Source organism: Equus quagga, chromosome 10, assembly GCF_021613505.1.
Source record: "Equus quagga isolate Etosha38 chromosome 10, UCLA_HA_Equagga_1.0, whole genome shotgun sequence".
Lineage (NCBI taxonomy): Eukaryota > Metazoa > Chordata > Mammalia > Perissodactyla > Equidae > Equus > Equus quagga.
The window spans coordinates 79,204,812-79,223,228 of record NC_060276.1 but is presented as its reverse complement, the minus strand read 5'-3'; the positions used below and the strand labels follow the sequence as shown (position 1 = coordinate 79,223,228).

Genomic DNA, 18,417 nt, shown 5'->3' with positions numbered 1-18,417 from the left:
GTTTTGTTCATAGCACTCTCAGGACACTTATCTTCATTTCTTAAGAGCTTTTTAAAAATTATACATGTAATGCACTCCTCCATTAAAAAACTTAGAAAAACTTGGAAAAGTAGAGGAGAAAAACATTACCCATAATTACAGCAAACAAAGGCAGCCACTCTGAACATTTAGTGCATTTCTCTCATTCTCTGCATTCTTTTCATATATTTGAAATAATACAGCACATACAATTTTTTCTTGCTTGTTTCATTTGAGCATTTCCCCATGTAATTGCATATTCTTCATAAGCATCATTTTTCATGGTAACTGATATACCGTAATGTACTTAACCATCCTCTGAAGGTAGGGCATAGAAGCCGAGCCCATTTTCTCACTGGTCTAAATCATGCTGCAGTGAGCATCCTTGCACATTACAACTTTTAATGAACTGACCTTTTATAGGAATAATCGTATTCAGCTTATTTCCCTTTCTAGATGGTCCATGTGCCTGGGTCTGATTGATTCTTATAGTCATTCATTTATTCATTCATTCCATCACCATGTGCTTACTCTGTACTTCTGTGGACCAGACCTAGGGAACTGGGGGTATGGGCATGACTAAGACATAGCACCAGACTGCCAGGAGCTCCCGGTCTGCAGGGACAGTCAGGCATGGAAATGGACACTTTCAGAACAGTTTGATCAGGGCTGTGATGGAGGCAAGAAAAGGATTCTGTGGGAGAACAGAAGAGAGCCTCCTCATCCAGCCTAGGGACATTAAGATAAGCTTCCTGGAGGAGGTCTTGCTTAAATGAGTCATGGAGGATGAATAGGAGTTGGCTGGAATAAGAAGGGGAACTTCCTGTTAAACACAACAAATTGAATAAACTTATTTATCTCTGCTGCTTCCCCAAATCCCACTGAACTATGAGTAAAGGAGTAAAAAACCGTAGAAACATATAAGGTCTGGGATGCTGGCCAGAAGTAAACTATTACACCTAGAGAGCCCCAGAAATTCTCAGAATTCAGAGGTACTATGAACCACAGACGGCAGGGTGAGGTGTAGAACTGAAAACAGGGAGAACATTGAAAGTCTGTTAACAGACCCTCTTAGCCTCTCCTCAGCCCCCTCCAGTCAAGGATTCCCCCCCAGACTCCGCCAGCCCCATCTCCGCAGATGGAGGTTGATTCTTTGGAGAAATTGAAGTTAAAAGGCTCTGGGATTGGGGGCATCAGGCGCAATAAAGGATGGGGTGAAACAGGGTTGCACACAAAAAGGATCTGCATCCTAAAAAAGTGAAGCCCTAACTGCCATCCATCCCCTATTTCCAGGACACGTAGTCAGAAGCACGCAAGAGAGCAAAGGATTCCTCTCCAGGGAAACTGAAAGGCCCCAGAAAAAGACCTCCAAAAGGTGACTTTTGGGAGTGTTCCAACAAAAGAACAGGTTTTCAACCCAGTAACTCTGTAGTGAAGCCTACCACCTGTCAAGCTCCATCAACACAGAGCTTCCCATCAGCTTGTTAGTGTCATGGGAACTGATCACCAAGGATCACTAGCCAAGGACCCTTAAGATAGGTATATTTCATTTTATGTAAATTAAAGCTCAATACGACTAATGTTTAAAAAATCCCCAAGCCTTAGGTAGCCAGAGATGATCAGATAGTACAAGGCTATTTGAAGAAGACCATCCACCTGCAAGAATGACCAAAAAAGCAAACATTACCTGGGAAATTAAAGATACTGAGAGCCAAAATAAAGATTTCAGCAGAAGGATTAGAAACTAGAAGGTGAGGACATATCCTAGGAAGCAGAATAACAAGATGAAGAGATGGACAACAGAAGAGAAAATATGAGAAAACTGGAGGATCAGTTGAGGAACTCCAACATCCAACAATAGAAGTTCCAGAAATAGAGAATGGAGGAAACAGCAGGAAGGAAATGATCAAAGACATAATATAAGAACATGTCCCAGAACTGAAGGAATGAAAATCCCACTGAGTAACCAGCAAAATAAATGATAAAAAGAGCCACACCAAGGTATGCCACTGTGAAATTTCAGAATACCAGGGATAAAGAGAAGATCCTACAAGCTTCCAGAGAAAAAACATACCATATGCAAAGGATCAGGAAAAAGAATGGCAATTGGACTTTTCAACAGCAACACTGGAAGCTAGGAGACAATGGAGCAGTGTTCTCAAAATTCCAAGGGAACATAATTTCCAACCCGGAAGTCTATACTCAGCTGAATTATCAATCAAGAGTGAGGGTGTAATAAAGACATTTTCAGACATGTGAGATTTAAAGATTTTATGTCCTATGCCTCCTTTCTCAGGAAGCACTGGAGAATGAGCTCCAGCAAAATGTGGACAAAAACTCAGAAAAATGGCCAAGAAATCTAGAAAACGGGAACTCCAACACAAAAGAGAGGTGAAAGGATTCCCAGAATGGTGGAGAAGGGAGAAGATCTTAGGGCAACCTTGTGCAGGCCTAGAGAGCAACCAGTCTAGATCACAGCAGGGACAGATGTCTCAAAGGAAAAAGCTCCAATAGATGACCTGATGTGTCGAAACAGATTGAGAGGAGAACTGCATTTGTGGCAGAGTTTGGGGAGAATTGATCATATATGTGAAGAAAACGAAACAAGCAAAAAAAGATAATAGTAATCAACGCCAGAGAAAAGAAAAAGTTGTATGAGAAAGGAAATGTAATTATAGCGTATGACATGATTTATCCATTATTAGTATCGATGCAGTCATAATAATGTAAGCCACCAATATTGATTTCACCAATACTTCATGGTATAACTATGTGGTAGTGTGAGAGGAGGGGCCACGCGCACCTGCATGAGGATTGGGGGCTAGAGGTGGTGGTGCGTGTAGGAGTGCTCTGTCCTCTCCCTGCATAGTAGGAATTTAGTACATAATATATAAAACTAAAAAAATAAGAAATAGAAGCATGCATGTGTTTTTTAGAAACGAGGAGGTAAATAGCCGAAAAAGCAGTTAAAAGACTCAAAAATGGTTTTTCTCTGAGAGTGGGAGTTGAGGGTAAGGAGGGGTAGAGTGGGGAATTTGTGTTTTTTGTTATAATCCTTGCAGTACTGGGTGACTTGAAAAATCTGTATACATGTATTACTTTGGTAAAAAATAAAATTTAAAAAGCACACGTAAGAAAAAAATTTCAAAAATGGATTAACAATATGACCATATACTTTAGAAATATGAACGTGAACTCAGAAAGAAATAAAAAGTTGAAAAAGAGAATATTATTTTTGTTAAGATTCTTTTACAATTTGACTTTTTAAAGTATTTTAGGTATTGCTTTAATAAAATTAAAAAAAATTAAAAACCATGAAGAGAGGCAAGAGTGTTCCAGGTAGCAAATACTAGAAGTGCTAAAAAAGTAAATGGGAGGGCAGAGTGAGATTTAGAGCTTTGGAGAGCTTGGTTTGTCTGGCAGGGATGTTGCTGGGGAAATTACTGAATATTTGAAGCGGGAGAACCACGTCAACTGATTTGCGCTTTAGAGATGCTCCTTTAACAGCCAGTGTGAGAAGGGAGCTGTCCGTTAAAGAGACTTGCGGTTAGACAAGTTGATGTTTGGGAGAGAAGGTACCTGGCTGCCCCAGGGCTGGTTCTCAGCGTTTAGAGAGACCTGTGTGACCCCTGGGCCAGGGTACCCACCTCTTTCTCCTTGGGAAATTCCTGAGAAGAACCCTGTTCACCCCTTCAAGTTTCCTTAAAAAAAAATCTACCTTCATTGGTGTTCAATCTCCTTTCTGTTGAACACCTGATTTTTTAGACATGTTACTGAAATCTTGGCTTGAGGACCAGTCTGGCTCTTTCAGGTAACTTGGCATATCTCATTTCTGATGCATTTTATGTTTATTAGCTTAGCTCTCAGAGGACAACCTTGTTTATCTAATTCCAGGTTCTTGGAGAGATGCACCCTATTGTTTCCCCAGGTACTGTTTATAGTTGGCTTGGAGGATCAAAATCAGAGGCAGGGAATCCAGTCAGGAGATGAGGGCAGAAACCCCAATATGGCAACTTGAGGGCCTATATTCTTTTCAATTATTCTGCCCTATTGTCCCCATAAGTCCCCAGATGGTTCAGGAACTTCCGATATTTTGCCATTCTCCCCTCCCCCATCTACCAGATTGCCTCTTGTACCTGGAAGCAGCAACATCAAAATCCTTCATCAGAATACACGCCGAGTTTTTGGTTCAGAAAATATACTCCCTATACCCATAGGCTTCAATAAATTACCGCTTATTGAGCTTTGCTCCTGAGGACGGGAACTGGCATAGCCAAGCCTTTTGAGAAAACTGGGATCCTAAGTGGACTTTCATTAAGAGAAGCCTGTGGGAGTAGCAGGAGAAATCTTTAATCTCCTCTCCTGACATGGATTGATACGGGGAGCCCTGGAGCCCTGGGTCTTTGCTTCTTTGTGTAGATAGCTGAATCCAGTTGATAAAAGAGAGAAACTTTGGGATTCTTAAGAAAACGAAATATTTTAGGGCCTGAAGATTGGAACTCAACTAACAGAGCCCTATTGTCTTATAGATGAGGAACCAAGGTCCAGAGAGCAGTGACTTGTCTAAGTCTACGCTGCCAGATAAAGCATGAGTCATAAGAGAGCCCAGCATTGTTTATACCAGTCTGTGCTGCCTCCCAAAAGAGTGGTGGCCCAGCTTCGTGGCGTGAGAGGTTTTTTGACCGTTGGGTAGGGCATTCGCCCTGAAGAGGCATAGGATAGCACAACGTTAATGATGAGTGTTATCTATACATAACCAATAATATACTAAATGTATAAAGGGCTGTAAACCCCTGAGGTGGGATGCACTCCCACACCAAGGGTCCTATGATGCCGTATACCCTCAAACTAGTAGACTCAGTCTACAGTGAAGAGAACTGGCTAATTAGCTCTGCATCATGACTTGGAGCTCTTTTGCTCCCCTTAGCTGACATCTTAACCACTGTAACCCATCGTATAGAAATGCTTTTGAAGCAGAGGTACATATCTGATAACCTCTCAGAAGAAAGAGCCCTGGAGAGGAAGGGTCTGTCTTGACCTTGGGGAACTGGGATAAAGGAACTTAGTTTAAGGGTGTACAAGTGCCCGACACTGAGCTACTGGGACAGTGGAGCGTGGTGGTAAGAGGACGAGCTTTGGGGTTCGCTCTAAGCTCCCCTACTTGTGTGACCTGGGGCAAATCATTTCAACTTCTCTGAGTCTCAGTTTCATCATCTCAAAGTTGGATGAGTAATTCCCACTTTGCAGGATCAAAGGAGACATGCACAAGAAGAGCCTGCCACCATGCCTGGAACGTAGTAGTGCTCAGTGATCGTTCACATGCTAGTGGAGATGTTTATATTTGTTGCTTATGCTCTCAAGTAGACTGAGGTGGGGGACCAGTTCACGAGCTCCTTGAGGGTTTTTATTCCTGAGTTGGGGCCTGGTATCCAGTAGACTGGATAAGTATGTGCTGGGGTTTCGGGGGTGGGGTGGAGTGGTAAGGAGACCAGCCAGCCTGGAGCAGAGGGAGAGAGGCTGAGGGGCTTGGCCTCAATTTTATAGGCAGCTGGAGAGTCATTGAAGTTAGACCCGTCTGGCCTGGTGCCTGTGAATAATTGAGCCAGGCCTCAGATGCAATCTTGTCGCTGCTGAGTGAGATGGAAAGTTTTAATAAATGTGAAACGGTGCTCTGTGGCTCTGGTCCTCTGTCCCTTTACGGGGTTGTGAAGGCTAAAGAGTAGTACCACTGTCGTTGGCTGAGCATGCCCTATGTACCAGGCACTGTACTTGGCTGAGCTTCACAGTCAAGGGATTCTCACCCCCTGCTCCATTTGACAAGTGAAAAAGCTGCAGCTGGACCTAGGGGAGTGCGTTTTGGATTATATGGCTAGTGAGTAGCAGCACTGGAAGCGCTGTACTCACTCACTGTCTGAGCTCCAGCACCCTGACGCTTGCCTGCCCCACCTCGGTGGTGGGTGTTCCATTCACTCTTCCAACAAATGCTCCCTTCTGAGGTTCACCCCCCTTCCCTGTGGGTCCTTCTCTCATTTTTCACTCAGCATAGATGATGCTCCCCTCGCTAAGGTGGTCTTGGTTCTTTCACCTGAGGACAGAGCCTGTGATGTGTTTATCTCTTCTCTGCAGTCAGTATGGGGTGCAGGGGCTGGAGGATAGTTAAAGAAGGAGGAAGAAGACAAAGGGAATGAGGAAGGCTGCCCCCCGCACTCTCCCACTTCTTCTTCCAAGTTCCCTCATCCTTCTTCTTCCCCTTCCCCACCAACAACGCACTAGCTCCACTGTCCTAACCCTCCCTCCACTACACGCACACACACACGCACATACATGTGTGCATGCACACACATTCCTCTCGGGGAGGAGCAGCTGGAGGGGTGTGGTTCAGATTTCACTCATTTCCTTGGTTCCCTCAAAGTTGTCCCCAACTCCATTCTCTTCCCTTGCCCTTCCTTTGCCTCTGAGGGTGCCTCATGATGAAGAAGGCAGACCAATGTAATAGAAAGGAGCCCAGCAGCTGACTGACTTACCCTCTCAGCTTAATTCTCTTCATCTGGAAAATAAGCAGCTTGGACCAGGCAATTGGCAAAGCCTTTTCCGTGTTGTTAATAATACCTGGCATTTGTCTGCTGGGTTCCAAAGGGCTGAATCACCCAACAGCCCTATGAGGATTGGCCTGATGTTACAAGTGGGGAGACTGAGGCTCAGATTCCGAGAGGGGAAGTGACTTGCCCGGGTCACAGGCCTGGTAAGTGGCAGAGTCAATATCTGAAGCTAGGTCTCTCTGTGTTTAAAGCTTGGGCTTTGCCCATGCCTGCAGCTGCAGACTGCCTCTCAGCCACTCCGAGGAAGGCCTCACTCCTCACCATGACCCACCAGGCCCCACATGGTTGGTTCCTGGCACCTCTTGGACCTCACCTCTGACCATACTTCCCCTCACTCACTTCACCTCAGCTACACTGTCCTCCTCCCTGTCCCAACAACTGGCCAGGCCCTTTGCCATCTCACGGCCTTTGAACTGGCTATTCTCTCTACGCGAAATACCCTACCCCTCATTTTCATAACATGTGTTAGGCCTCAAGGCCACTGCCTAGGGCAGAGGGAGAAGAAGAGTAGAGAGCGTATGCTGACTGTCAGGTTTTTTTCTGTTTGCTTTTCAGATCTGATGGTGAGAATTCCAGAACAGTCAGGTCAGTACCTCCTTTCTTTTGTTGTTGGGAGATGGAGCAGGGACTGGGCTAGGGGTCTCCATTTTGTTACTTCGGGATCCAAGGGCAGGGGTGGGGGCCAACTCCAGGGGTTTTGTCCTGTTGGTATTAGGGGTGGGTATGGAGTGGGCTGGAGGGCTGGGGTGAATGTGACGGGCATGGGGAGGGAGTTGAAAACTGCTCCTCAGTTCTTCTGACCCTAAATGATTCAGGGCCTGGGCTGAACCCTGGAGGGGCTCATGGGAGCTGCCCAGATGAGAAAGCCAACCTACAGAGAGGTCAGCCCTGAACTTGACATCTTCTCCTCCTAGGAGAGGGGAGCACAATAGAAGTGGTGCTTCCCTGGTCTGGCGTTTGCGCTCTACCCTGAACTGCACTAGCCCTGAGTAGTGGGATTTGGATAGACTTTTGATGTGACACATTCTACACATTAGAAATATACATTATGAGCTTTGTGCAATGGCAGTATCGTAGCCAATGAGGTTTAACTGAGGCGCGATTATTGCTAATAGAAATATACATTATGATAACTGCACATTTTTTTTGCATGCTTGATAAAAAAGGTTTACAAGCTTTAGTAAGATTTTAAGGTGTGATCAATCTGCCACTTGAGGCGGGAGTAAAACTAGGGTAGAGACAAGGGCTATTTGTGCATTTCCTAGGCCTTAACCTATCAGAAGCTTTGTGAAGCACGAATGTCAAGTATAGGGACTCTCTGAGAATGATGGGGGACTGAGGGTAGGGCCCAGTCACTCCTAGCACCCAGGTCAGGGGCGATGGGGTGGGCCTCTGAGATGACATGGGTCCAGGCAGCAGAAGCATAGGATGGGTACGCTGGACTAGCATATACAGGACGTTTGTGAAGAGTAGAATCCACTGAATGGATCAGTGGATTGGAGGAACGTTCCCTTTCCATTGATATACTGCAGCCCTTTACCAGGGTTCCCAGCTCGGTGAGCGGAGAGCACAGGTTGGATTTCAGCTCCAACTCATGCCCTCTTGGCTATGAACCCTTGTGCAAGGCACAGCTTGCCCAACCATATGCAGCAGCCCAGGTCCTGGCATGCAGGCAGTGGATATGGGAGAGGGGGGGGCAGAGGATCCCAGCATACAGACGGAGGTGTGTAATGAGACACACCATGTCCTAGCATCCCAGGCAGGGGGTATGGAATGAGCACACTCATGCCTAGGGCCAAAGTAGAGGCTGTGGGATGGGAGCTCACTTGGCCAGCAGAAAAGCAGGAAGAATGTGATGGATGCAGTCAGGCCCAGTGTCTAGGCAAGGGGTATATGATGAGACACATTTAGTCCCAGCATGCAGCCAAGGAGTACGGCATGGACACAGCCTGTCCAAGCATTTAGGAAGGCACGAGTCTAGCAAATGATGTGGATCCTACTGTCCCACTGTGGGTTTGGAGAAAGGCAACTTGGGCTGACTCTGAGCACAGGACCCCAGGCGTCCTTGTTGCTATGCTTGCTACTTGTCGAGGAACCCAATTGAAGGCATCTCTACCTCGCAGCTCCTGCCAGCAGGGGAGTTCTTGCGACCTATAGTTCAGGGTATTTAATAATTATCATAATCACAAGTCATATGGTGACATATATTGGGCCTTTACAACTTACAGAAGTTGTCAGGGAAATTCTTTGGCGTGATCCTCTCACTGACGCTGTAGGTGGAACCTGGGCCGACCTTATCATCATTGCTTTACAGTTGAGGAAACTGAAGCTCGGCCTGGTTATGGGTTTTGCCTACAGCTACACGACTAATATATGACTGAGCTGGGATTCAAACCTAGGTCTGCCTGGCATCAAGCTAAGAGCTCTGCCCATGCCATCCCTGTGGGAGCTCTTGACAGTCTTGCAGATAATAATCTTCCTCATCCTAATATTAGTAATAATAACAGTTATCATTTGCTCCTTACATACTAAGAACTCTGAACATGATCTTATTTGATGCTCACAACCACCCTTTTAGACATGGATTAGGATCCCTAATTTATAGATGAGGAAAATGAACTTCCCCAGAGGGTCAATGCCTTGCCCAAGGAAAGAAGAGCAGTGGGGCAGGGTGGCATCACTCTGACTCATACCCTGGGCTGTCTGGTTCCAAAACCAGCGTTTGTTTAACTAAGACATGCTTCCCGACATCTATCCTGGGCCCACAGTCAAGGAGGCTACAGGGGCCTTGAGAACTTGGCAACTGGAGAACAAGGATCAAACTTGGGCTGTGGAGGGGCCTAAAACACAGCCCTTGTGGGGCAAGATCTTGCAAACGTGGTGGGAAGACCGTTTATCTTGGAACCAGGGCCAGGTGGGGCCGTCTGATGATGCTCTCAGGACCTGCATGTAAATTCTTGAGCTTACTTCAGTTAGGGGTCAGGGATAGCTTCCTGAGCTGGGCTGTGGAGGACTAACATGCACACTTTGCATAAGGAGGGCAGCCCTGGAAGTGGAACCAGCATGCATCGGAAGTGAGGTGGAACTAGAGATGGGGGTAGTCGGTTGGGCTAAAACGATCTGGGCAGGAAAGAAGCAAATGTTAAAGTTCAGAATGCTGGTTGGGGCTGGGTCACACATGCCTTCTGTCATCAGTGGGAGCTGGGGAAGGTTGGAGGAGAGAGGCTGGGCTCTGCAGCATAGAAAGGGCGGCAACTGGATCCAGGCACAGGGCTCCGTCTATGGCTAGGTTCCTTTCTAGTTACGTGACTTTGGACAAATCTGTTCGCCCCTTGGAGCCCCAGTGTCCTCATCTAATAAACATTGGGAGTGTGTGGAGGGGGAAGGTTAGGAGCATAGAAGGAACACCAAGGAGAGGGGCTAGGCCTTGGCTGTTGTGGAAGCAGAACAGCAAGGAGTGAGTGGGGTTGCTGGATTGAAAACCACCTGTGGCAGCGCTCCGGCTTGAGGGCTTCTAAGGATGGGGTGCCAGAGGAAGTGTGGAGTCTAATTAGAGCTGAACAACTGGTGGTGCAGGAGGGCTGTGGGCAGAGGAAGGTGCCCGGACTTCCTGTAGATTTGTGAGAAGTTGTCAACCTACAGGCACCTTAAACCAAGGTCCAGAGAGGGACTGGTGATGGCTCAAGGTCACAAAGCTAGCTGTCGGCAGAGCTTACTTCCTAGCTGTGTGTGCTCTTTGTGAAATCACTTAACTTCTCTGATCCTTAGTTTCCTCATTGGTAAAATGGGGACAATAATTCTGACTTCTCTGGGTTGATGAGAGAACTTGAAGTAAAGCAGTGCTCAGCATAAAATAGTGGCTCATTACATTGTATAGTGCCTTGCGCCCTCCCCTAACCCACTCCATTGTCATATACTGGATCGGCAAGCTTGAGAAATGTGAAGTGTGGAACTTAAAAACAGAGAGGGGCAGTGGGGGCCAATAACTCTGCCACCAGAAGCAGAGGGAGCCCAGGCCTGGAAATGCTGCAGCTGAAGTGAGGTCAGGCTGGAACACAGGGGCCCTAGGGACCAGGCTGGGGTTGCTAGGCACGCAAAGAGGAGAGCCAGAGGAGGTGGCCTGTTGCTAGGGAAGGAAGGAGGGGGTGGGGGAGCCAGGGACGTCTCCGTGGCAACGGGAGCAGCTGCCACTGCAGTCAGGAGGAGAAGTGGGAGGAGGAGCCACTGCTGGCTCTGTTCCCAGAGGAGGCCTCCCACTCTGGGCCTCAGTGCCCCCATCTGTCCAACGGGAGTTTGGATTAGATAATCTCTAAGATTCTTCGTTGTTTTGACCTCCTGGCAATCTGGGGTGGCTGAGACTTCATGGACCTTCCGTAGTTCCCCCATCCACATGTCCAAGACACCACCAGTCCCCAGAGCTGCCCCAGCTACATCCAGCTCTTCCCTCCCATGCTGCCTCCTGTTCAGCACAGCTTGATTGCCCACCCTGCGCAGCTCTCTGTTGCCACACTTCCTTTGCCTAGAAGCTCATTGCTCATGGCCTGCTGAATGCTCTCTGGCTTTGAGGGGTCCAACTTCAGCCTTACCCACTCTGGGAAGCCTTCCCTGGCTGCCTTGATCCACCTTGACTGCCTCCTCTCTCCTGGGCTTCTTTGGCCCAAGGGTCTGAGCTCTTCCTGCTATCCTTAGTAATCAGTGCTACGATTTATCTAGCTGCTTCTAAGAGCTGAGCTCCACACAGCACACTTGACATCCTCAAATCTTCACAGTAAATCTATGGGGTCATATTGCGAATCTCCATTTTACATATGAGACAATACTCTGAGAGCTTATGGGACCTGTCTGAGGTCCCCAGGTAATACGTGGTGGGGCCAGGCTTGGAACTTGGCTCTGGATAATTGCTGCTACCCTAGGCCTGAGGCAGGGTGTTAGTTAGCAGCAGCAGCAGCACTTACTGGGTAATAGCTAAAGCTGTTATATGCCAGGCACCATGCTGGGCACTTTACCTGTGTTCTCTCATTTAATCCTCACGATAATCCTATAGTCTTGTCATTTTACCGATGAGGAAACGAAGGCTTAGAGAGCTAAAATGATTTACCCCATGGTAGAACCAGCATAGGGAATCCAGACCATTAGAGTTGTGGTCACCATGCTATCCTGGGGTTAACCCAGTTGTATTCCGGGAGTACATACAGAGCATTCCCTGTGTACTGGGCCTGTGGTAGGTGATGCATGGAGGGGGGATGGAAGTGAGGTACAGATACAGATGAGCTAGCTCTGGCAAGCCCAAATGGGAGTGTGCTAATGAGGAGAAGCCGGTTGTAAGGACAAGAGTCTAGAGGGGGTAGAGCTGGAATCTAACAGTGGGATGGAGGAAGAGGGAGGCAGGTGGAGTTGGGTAATTTTCCCAAAGGAGATACCTTTCCAGGGAGCTCACGAGGGGCAAGAAGGGCTAAGAGGGTCCTCTCCTTTGCATTTGCATTCCTCTGCCCCTGCCCAGCCTGGCCCCACAAAGTGGGTGACCCTTAAGCTGGCTGCGTGCCTGGTTGGCACCAAAATAAACTTGCCTTCTCTCCCCTTGCACTTCCCCTCCCCTCGCCTCTGTCCCCTCTGTCCTGGCTTTAATTAGCAGCCCTGGGAATGAGTCACTTGGCAGCTGGGGAGGGAGGGTGCGCCGAGCCCAGTGAAGCCTCCACTCCTGCCCCAAGCCTTTTGGGCAATGCCACTGTGTTCGTGCGTGTGGGTGCGCTCCTGCATGCTGGCTGGCTCTGTGTCTGTGCGGGTGTGAAGAGCACAGGGGTAGCGCTGTGTGCTGACATGTCCACGCATGTCAGGGTGTCTGCATAGAAACAAAGCTGGTTTTTGCTGCATTTGTTTCTGTGTGCCACAGAATGTCAGTGTGTGCGAGTGTGTGGCTATAAGCGTGTGTCTGTGGTAGCAAGTGTCGGGAAATGAGGGAGCATTTGGGTGAAAAAACATAAATGTTTTATAATTGCATCCACCCCTCCCTACAAGTGTTCTTTATGTGTTTTTGCTTATGCAAGCCCTGCACTTATATCCCCAATTTTCCCTTGTCTTAGTCTGGGTACATTTTGTTGCAGGGAACAGAAACCCACTCAAACTTGCTCAAGAATAAAGGGTTGGGGGGCAGGGAACTATTGTGAGGCTATGTCTCACAGAATTGTAGAACAGTAAATGAAGTGTAGCTAGCTCTCATGCCAACTGGAAGAGGGACCAAGAAGTCAAGGACCAAGATTGCTCTCTTCCTCTCTCTGCATCACCTGGGCCCATGTCTGTCTCCCTCCTTCTCTCATAGCTTGCTTAGTCCTTGTCATCTCTTTGTCACTGACTCCTCTCTCTGGACTGGCTTCCTCTACATTCACGTAGCCTGATGTGGCTGCCAACCTGGAAGCTACCTTCCAGCTTCAGGGTCCACCCCCATATGACAGTGTTTCTCTCCAGCCTATGGTAACACAAGGCGGCAAGGGGCTGTAGGTGGGAGTCAGTTCTCTTAGAAGTGGGTGAGGGTAGAGAGGTCAGATGCTTGGGACTTGGTGTTTCTTCTGCAGTGACCACAGTGAGGTCAGAGCCTGGGGAGCAGTCTGCTCAGACACCCATGATTGTAAGATTGCCCCTCCATCAAGGTTTTGCTTCCTACTCCAATGCAAAGTGACCTTTTCTCACTATGCTTTCAAGTTCTGTGCTCTTACATCAAAATGCCCTGTTTTATGTAAAAATTTCCCCTTATTTTATGCCAAAATAGCTTTTAGGTGCACAGTGAATATTACCATTGCTACCAGTGTGTGGTGATTTTCATAGCCTCGGAACAACTGGCATAATGCTACTCATGGTACAGCTGCTACCAACTTCTTGGTTGCTTCAGGAATTTTTACATTTTATTAGTGCAGTGACTGAATTTATGGTTATCTGCAGTATGTAATTACAAGCACATATTATCAATATTATCAGCTTGACGCTTGAGCTTACTTTTCCCTTAATACAAACCCTGCAGTTTTTACATTAATTACAGAGGGAATTAACGACCCCTCAGACAAGTTTTCACCTATGAGTAAAGAGTTTGGAAGCAGCTGTGCCTGTAATGACTGTTCTCCAGATGCAGGGGCAATGTGTACAGCTCTGACCTCGGCCCTGGCCTTACATCCTCTGGCTGAGACTAGAGGCTGCCCACCACCTCCTTGGGAGCCTCCTGTTTCTAGCCTGGCACATAGCAGGTGCTGTTGTTATTTTTAATAAAAAGGATAGTTTTCTTGTTATTGTTAAAGCCGTCTTCTGTATACAAATGATAAATCTGAGTGGGAGAGGTCATCCAGGCTCAGGGCAGAGTCTTCTTCAACTCCTTCCCTCCCCTTTTTCGCTCTTCCAAATATTATTAATTGATGTGATTCAAAAAATGCTGTGTGTCAGGAATTGTTAGGAAGCACTCGACACACATTATCTTTAATCCTCCTGGCGACCCTGCCAAGTAGGGGTGATTGTACCCACTTTACAGATGGGGAAACGGAAACCTAGGGAGATAAAGTGACTTGTCCAAGGTCATCCATCCATCCATTTATTCATTCATTCACTCAAAGCTGATTTATTCTGTACCTACAATGTGCCAGGCAGTGTGCAGAATTAAATGCAGTTGATACAATGATGAATAATAGAGTCCTGCTCTGAGGAAATTCACGTCTGGCTGGGAACCAGATGAGGAAACAAATTACAGACAATTACAGGGGAAGTGTAGCGTGTTGTGGGACCACCCCGGAAGTCTACCTGAGGGTCAGGGAGGCTTCTCCAAGCTGATGTCTAAGCTGAGACTTGGCGGAGGAGTAGAAGTTAGCCAGGTGAGGGGTGAGGAGGAGTGAGGAGAAGTGGGAAGTGTTGCAGACAGAGCAAAAAAGGTCTGCCAGGGCTGTGGGAGGAGTGTTTGGCACCTGTGTTTGGGGAGAACTAAAGCTGTATCTGCAGTGGGATAGGGCTGTCGTGAAAAATGGTCTGGAAAGGAGGTAGAAGGTAAATTGGGAGGCTGGGATGGAGACCCTGGTCAATTAGGCTCAGAGCTGAGGAGCTGCAGGACCCAGGAGCAGAATTTTCATGCTTCCATGCATGCCTGGTTCCTCGCCCAGCCTGGGTCAGCCTGGCCAGTGTCAGGCCAGGATTCCACTGACCGCAGTGCCCTCTAGTGTCCACCAGCCCATCTTGCAGCCTCCACCTCAGTGTGGCTTGTCTGTCTCCCTGCAACACTTGCTGACCTGTGTGACTAGGTGCCCTTTGCTGGATGCTGGGGACACTGGGATGAATAAGACACGACCCCCTGTCCCCACAGAACTCTCGGCCCAGAAGGGGCAACAGCATGTGAACAGACAGTGCTGAGAGAAACACAGGGTAGGAAGGACACAGGGTAGGACTTAGGGCAGGTTTCCAGAGGGCACAACCTCTGAGCTGACTTGTGAAGAACAAGGGGGAGCTAGTGAAGTGGGGAGGTGATGGAGTGGGGTGGTGGGAAAGGGTCTTTTGAGCAGGGGGACAGCACAAGCAAAGATGAGGCGTGGACAGCAAAGTGTGACAGAGAATTGTAAGCACTTCTGTCTGGGTGGAGCACAGGTTGAAGTTGAGGGGAAGGCTGAGACTAGCTGGAGGTGGAGGGTAGGGGCTAGCTCACAGAAAGTTCTAGGATGCCTGCTACTAGCTCCTAGTAGGCACTTAATGAATGGAACCGTATGAGGAGCTTCTCTGCCCTTTTGGGAACACAAACCCCTCTGAGGATCTGATGAAAGCTATGCTCTCCCAAGAAACTTGCGCTTTCTCATTAATTTTTCATACAACTTGAGGGGCTTCAGAGACCGCCCCCCCCCCCGCCCCGCCGCCCCATGCCTATCCACGAACCACAGATTGCTGCCACATTGCTCTTAGTATAAATGCCGAAACTTTACCGTGGCCTCCGAGGCTTTGCATGGTCAGGCCCCTGCCTACATCTCCAGTCTTGCCCCTCTCCCCTTTGCTTTTTCCAGTCAGCCATGTTGGCCTCTTCGCAGTTCCTGGAAATACCACCTCAGGTCCTTTGCCCAAGCTGTTTCCTCTGCCTGGAACACTCTCCCCCTGCTACCTGCACTTTCTGCCCAGCTTAACTCTATTAGTTGTTGAATGTCTATCTTCTCGCACTTGGATATAAGTTCCATGAGATCAGGATGTTGACTGCCCTTAGTCACCACTGTTATCTGGCCCCAGCCCAGTGCGCAGTCTACAGGATCTGTTGAATAAGTGAATGAAGGCTCCACCAGTGCTCTGTGGCTGGGTCAAGCCCCTCACCCTTAGTTCCTTCTTTCTTTCAGCCACTAGTAGGTCATCACATGAGTCTACCCAACATGCTCAGATATATCTGAATGCCGAGAGTGGCCCAGATTAAGAGATATTTTCCTAGAAATCTTCACATCTTTGAAACGAACAGCCTTCCCATGGGTCTCCTCTGCCTCCCTGGGAGAAGGGTCAGACTCTCTCAGGCTTAAGCTGAGACTCTTCCTCATGTGCACATTCGTCTCACTGACTCCTCATGAGAACCTGTGAGGTAGAAATTGCCACTGGTCTTTTATAGAGGAATAAACTAGGCTTCAGAGGGGTTACCCAGGTAAAAAGTGGTAGAGCTGGAACTTGTACTCAGCTCTACCCAGCACCAAAGTGTAGGCTCTTTGCCTCACCAGAGAGGGGAAGGCCCTTGTCCAAGGTCACACAGCATCAGCCTTAGGGCCAGGACTAGAATTTCTGTCTCTCAACTCCTGCCAGGCCAAGAGGAAGATTTGGGCCAGAGGTGCAGCTCTTAGGGCAATAACTGCAAATGGGCATGAGGTGCAGCTGCCACAGGAGCTAGAAGAGTTGCTGAAGGGGAGAGAAAAAAGCAGGGGCTGAGGCCAGAGTCCTGAGGATCAAGGGGCTTTTGGGGGTGGGCAGAGGGAGAGGAGGCCACTAAGGGCCCACAGATGCTAACTTTGCCATGGTCCAGAGAGCCTCTCTCTCTTTGCCACTTTGGCTTTCTTGAGAGGAACTAGCTGACCCGGCAGGGAGGCAGGAAGGCAGGAAGGCTAGCCTGTTGCCTGTCAGCTCCTATTCCTTCTAGATCACTGGCCCCTTGGCCCCTCCCAGGGCCGCCTTCTGCTCAGAACAGCCAGGGACCTGGACTCTGGGGCCGTGAAAGGACAAGAGTGCTCTGCGCTGCATCTGTGGTACTCTTCAGGAACCCTGTAGCCTTTGAAGCCTCAAAATTCTCTCCTTTCTCCAGCCCCGCCCTTATGGAGGGGAGAGAGAGAGAACTGTGATAGGTAGGTAGGGAGTCGGGACACCTGGATTCTAGTCTGACTGGCTGTATAAACTTTAGGAAGACTCTTCTTGTCTCCAGACCTTGATTTACCCATCTGTAAAACCAGGTGGGATAATTTCCTTGGAAGAACAGCCTCTTGATTGTGAATAGCATTTCATCTGATTTTTGCTTTTCTCTTTAGGGAGCATTTCTTTAGCAAGTCCAGAAAATAACACAGAAGAGAGTAAGAGCTTATTGTAATGATCAAGAATATTGGCCAGGGCCTCATCTTGATTTCCCAAAGTGGGTGATTTGAATTTTACTTGATCTGGAGCACCCCAACATAGCAACCAAACAGAGTCTCTTTCACTGTACAGAAGATGAGAACGTGAAAAGCTTCTATGGAACGTTTCTGTGTTCGTGAGGCAGCACTATGGCCAAGGGGACAGATTCCCAATTTGGGAATGGCCAAACCAGGTTCTGATCTTAGGGTTCTGCCGCTTACTAGCTGTATTACCTGTGCTGAGTTACTTAATGTCTCTCCATCTCAATTTTCTCTTCAGGAGAATAGGGCTAGTGACACATACTTGACAGGGTGCTTGGGGAGATTCCAGTGGAGGTGCCCATAGGGAGCCCAGCCTAGGGTTTGGCCCAGAGGAGTCAGTGGGAGCTCTCAAAGCTGCTTCCTCTTACAAGGAGTTCCCAGCCCTCCTGGGGGAGCAGGGGAAGGAGCAAAGTTTCCAGTTGCAGTCTGGCCTACAGCCCAGCTGGCCTGGCCCCGCCTCCTTGGTTCCTCCTTCTAGGGAAGGGCTGGGGAGGAGGGGGTAGTGACACGGTGGAGGCACCGCCCGGGCCAGGGGGCCTGCCCTCAGGACAGGTCGAAATCCATGGAGCCCCCTGGGAAGAGTAGCAGGTAGGAACCTGGCTCCCCACCCTGCAGCCTGACCCCTTCCCTCCCTGCTCAGGCCTGGACCAGGTCCCTGGGCTGCTGATTCAGCAGCCTCCTGGCTTCCTGGTTCCTGGCTCCCCTCTTGGACTCTTGGAGGCCTTTGGCTTAGGGGAGGGACCCAGCTCGAGTGAGTGAGCCTGTGGGTATCTGGGTGCCCAGCACTGTAAGGACCCTAGAGCCCTGAGCAGCACAGTCCGTGGCCTGTGAGGGGTGTGATTGGTGGCTGCCCTGGTGTGCTAGCCTGGCCCAGCACTGCAGGGCTCCCCATAGCCGCTGAGATTCTCTGATACCAACATTCCAGCAGCCTAAGGGTCTCTGAGTCTCAGGTTTAGTGAGATAACGAGTCAAGGACTTGGGCTGGTGACTGGGACATAGATGGCACTTGAGAAACAATTGTTATGATGTTGAGGATTATTCCAGAGTCTCTGATGAGAAGAGTCTCAGATTCCAAGATTCTCTGTAAGGTTCTAAGATTTGGGCATCCTCGAATTTGCAACAAGTGAGATAGTGGGCATCTGGCCTGGCCTGCAGGCACATCTCCTGGCCTTTACTCAGTC

The 18,417-nt window shown here is 48.6% G+C and overlaps 1 protein-coding gene and 1 non-coding gene across 7 annotated transcripts in view; both read left to right on the top strand.

Annotated features, from left to right (window-relative positions):
* Nucleotides 1–18,417, top strand: part of IQSEC2 (IQ motif and Sec7 domain ArfGEF 2) — a 77,689-nt gene that overhangs the window by 18,973 nt on the left and 40,299 nt on the right. For 3 of the 6 annotated variants that reach the window (XM_046673476.1, XM_046673475.1, XM_046673480.1), the window contains exon 2: nucleotides 7,173–7,202. The exons of 1 other annotated variant lie outside the window; for it this stretch is intronic. In XM_046673476.1, coding sequence (XP_046529432.1) covers nucleotides 7,173–7,202 — 30 coding nt within the window. Of the gene's footprint in view, nucleotides 1–7,172; nucleotides 7,203–17,730; nucleotides 17,825–18,417 lie in introns of those variants that run through there. 2 more of the 6 variants (XM_046673479.1, XM_046673478.1) reach the window with 1 other exon arrangement.
* LOC124246202 (U4 spliceosomal RNA) lies at nucleotides 7,669–7,814 on the top strand. The gene has a single exon (XR_006890412.1). It is a non-coding gene; the product is annotated as a U4 spliceosomal RNA (small nuclear RNA).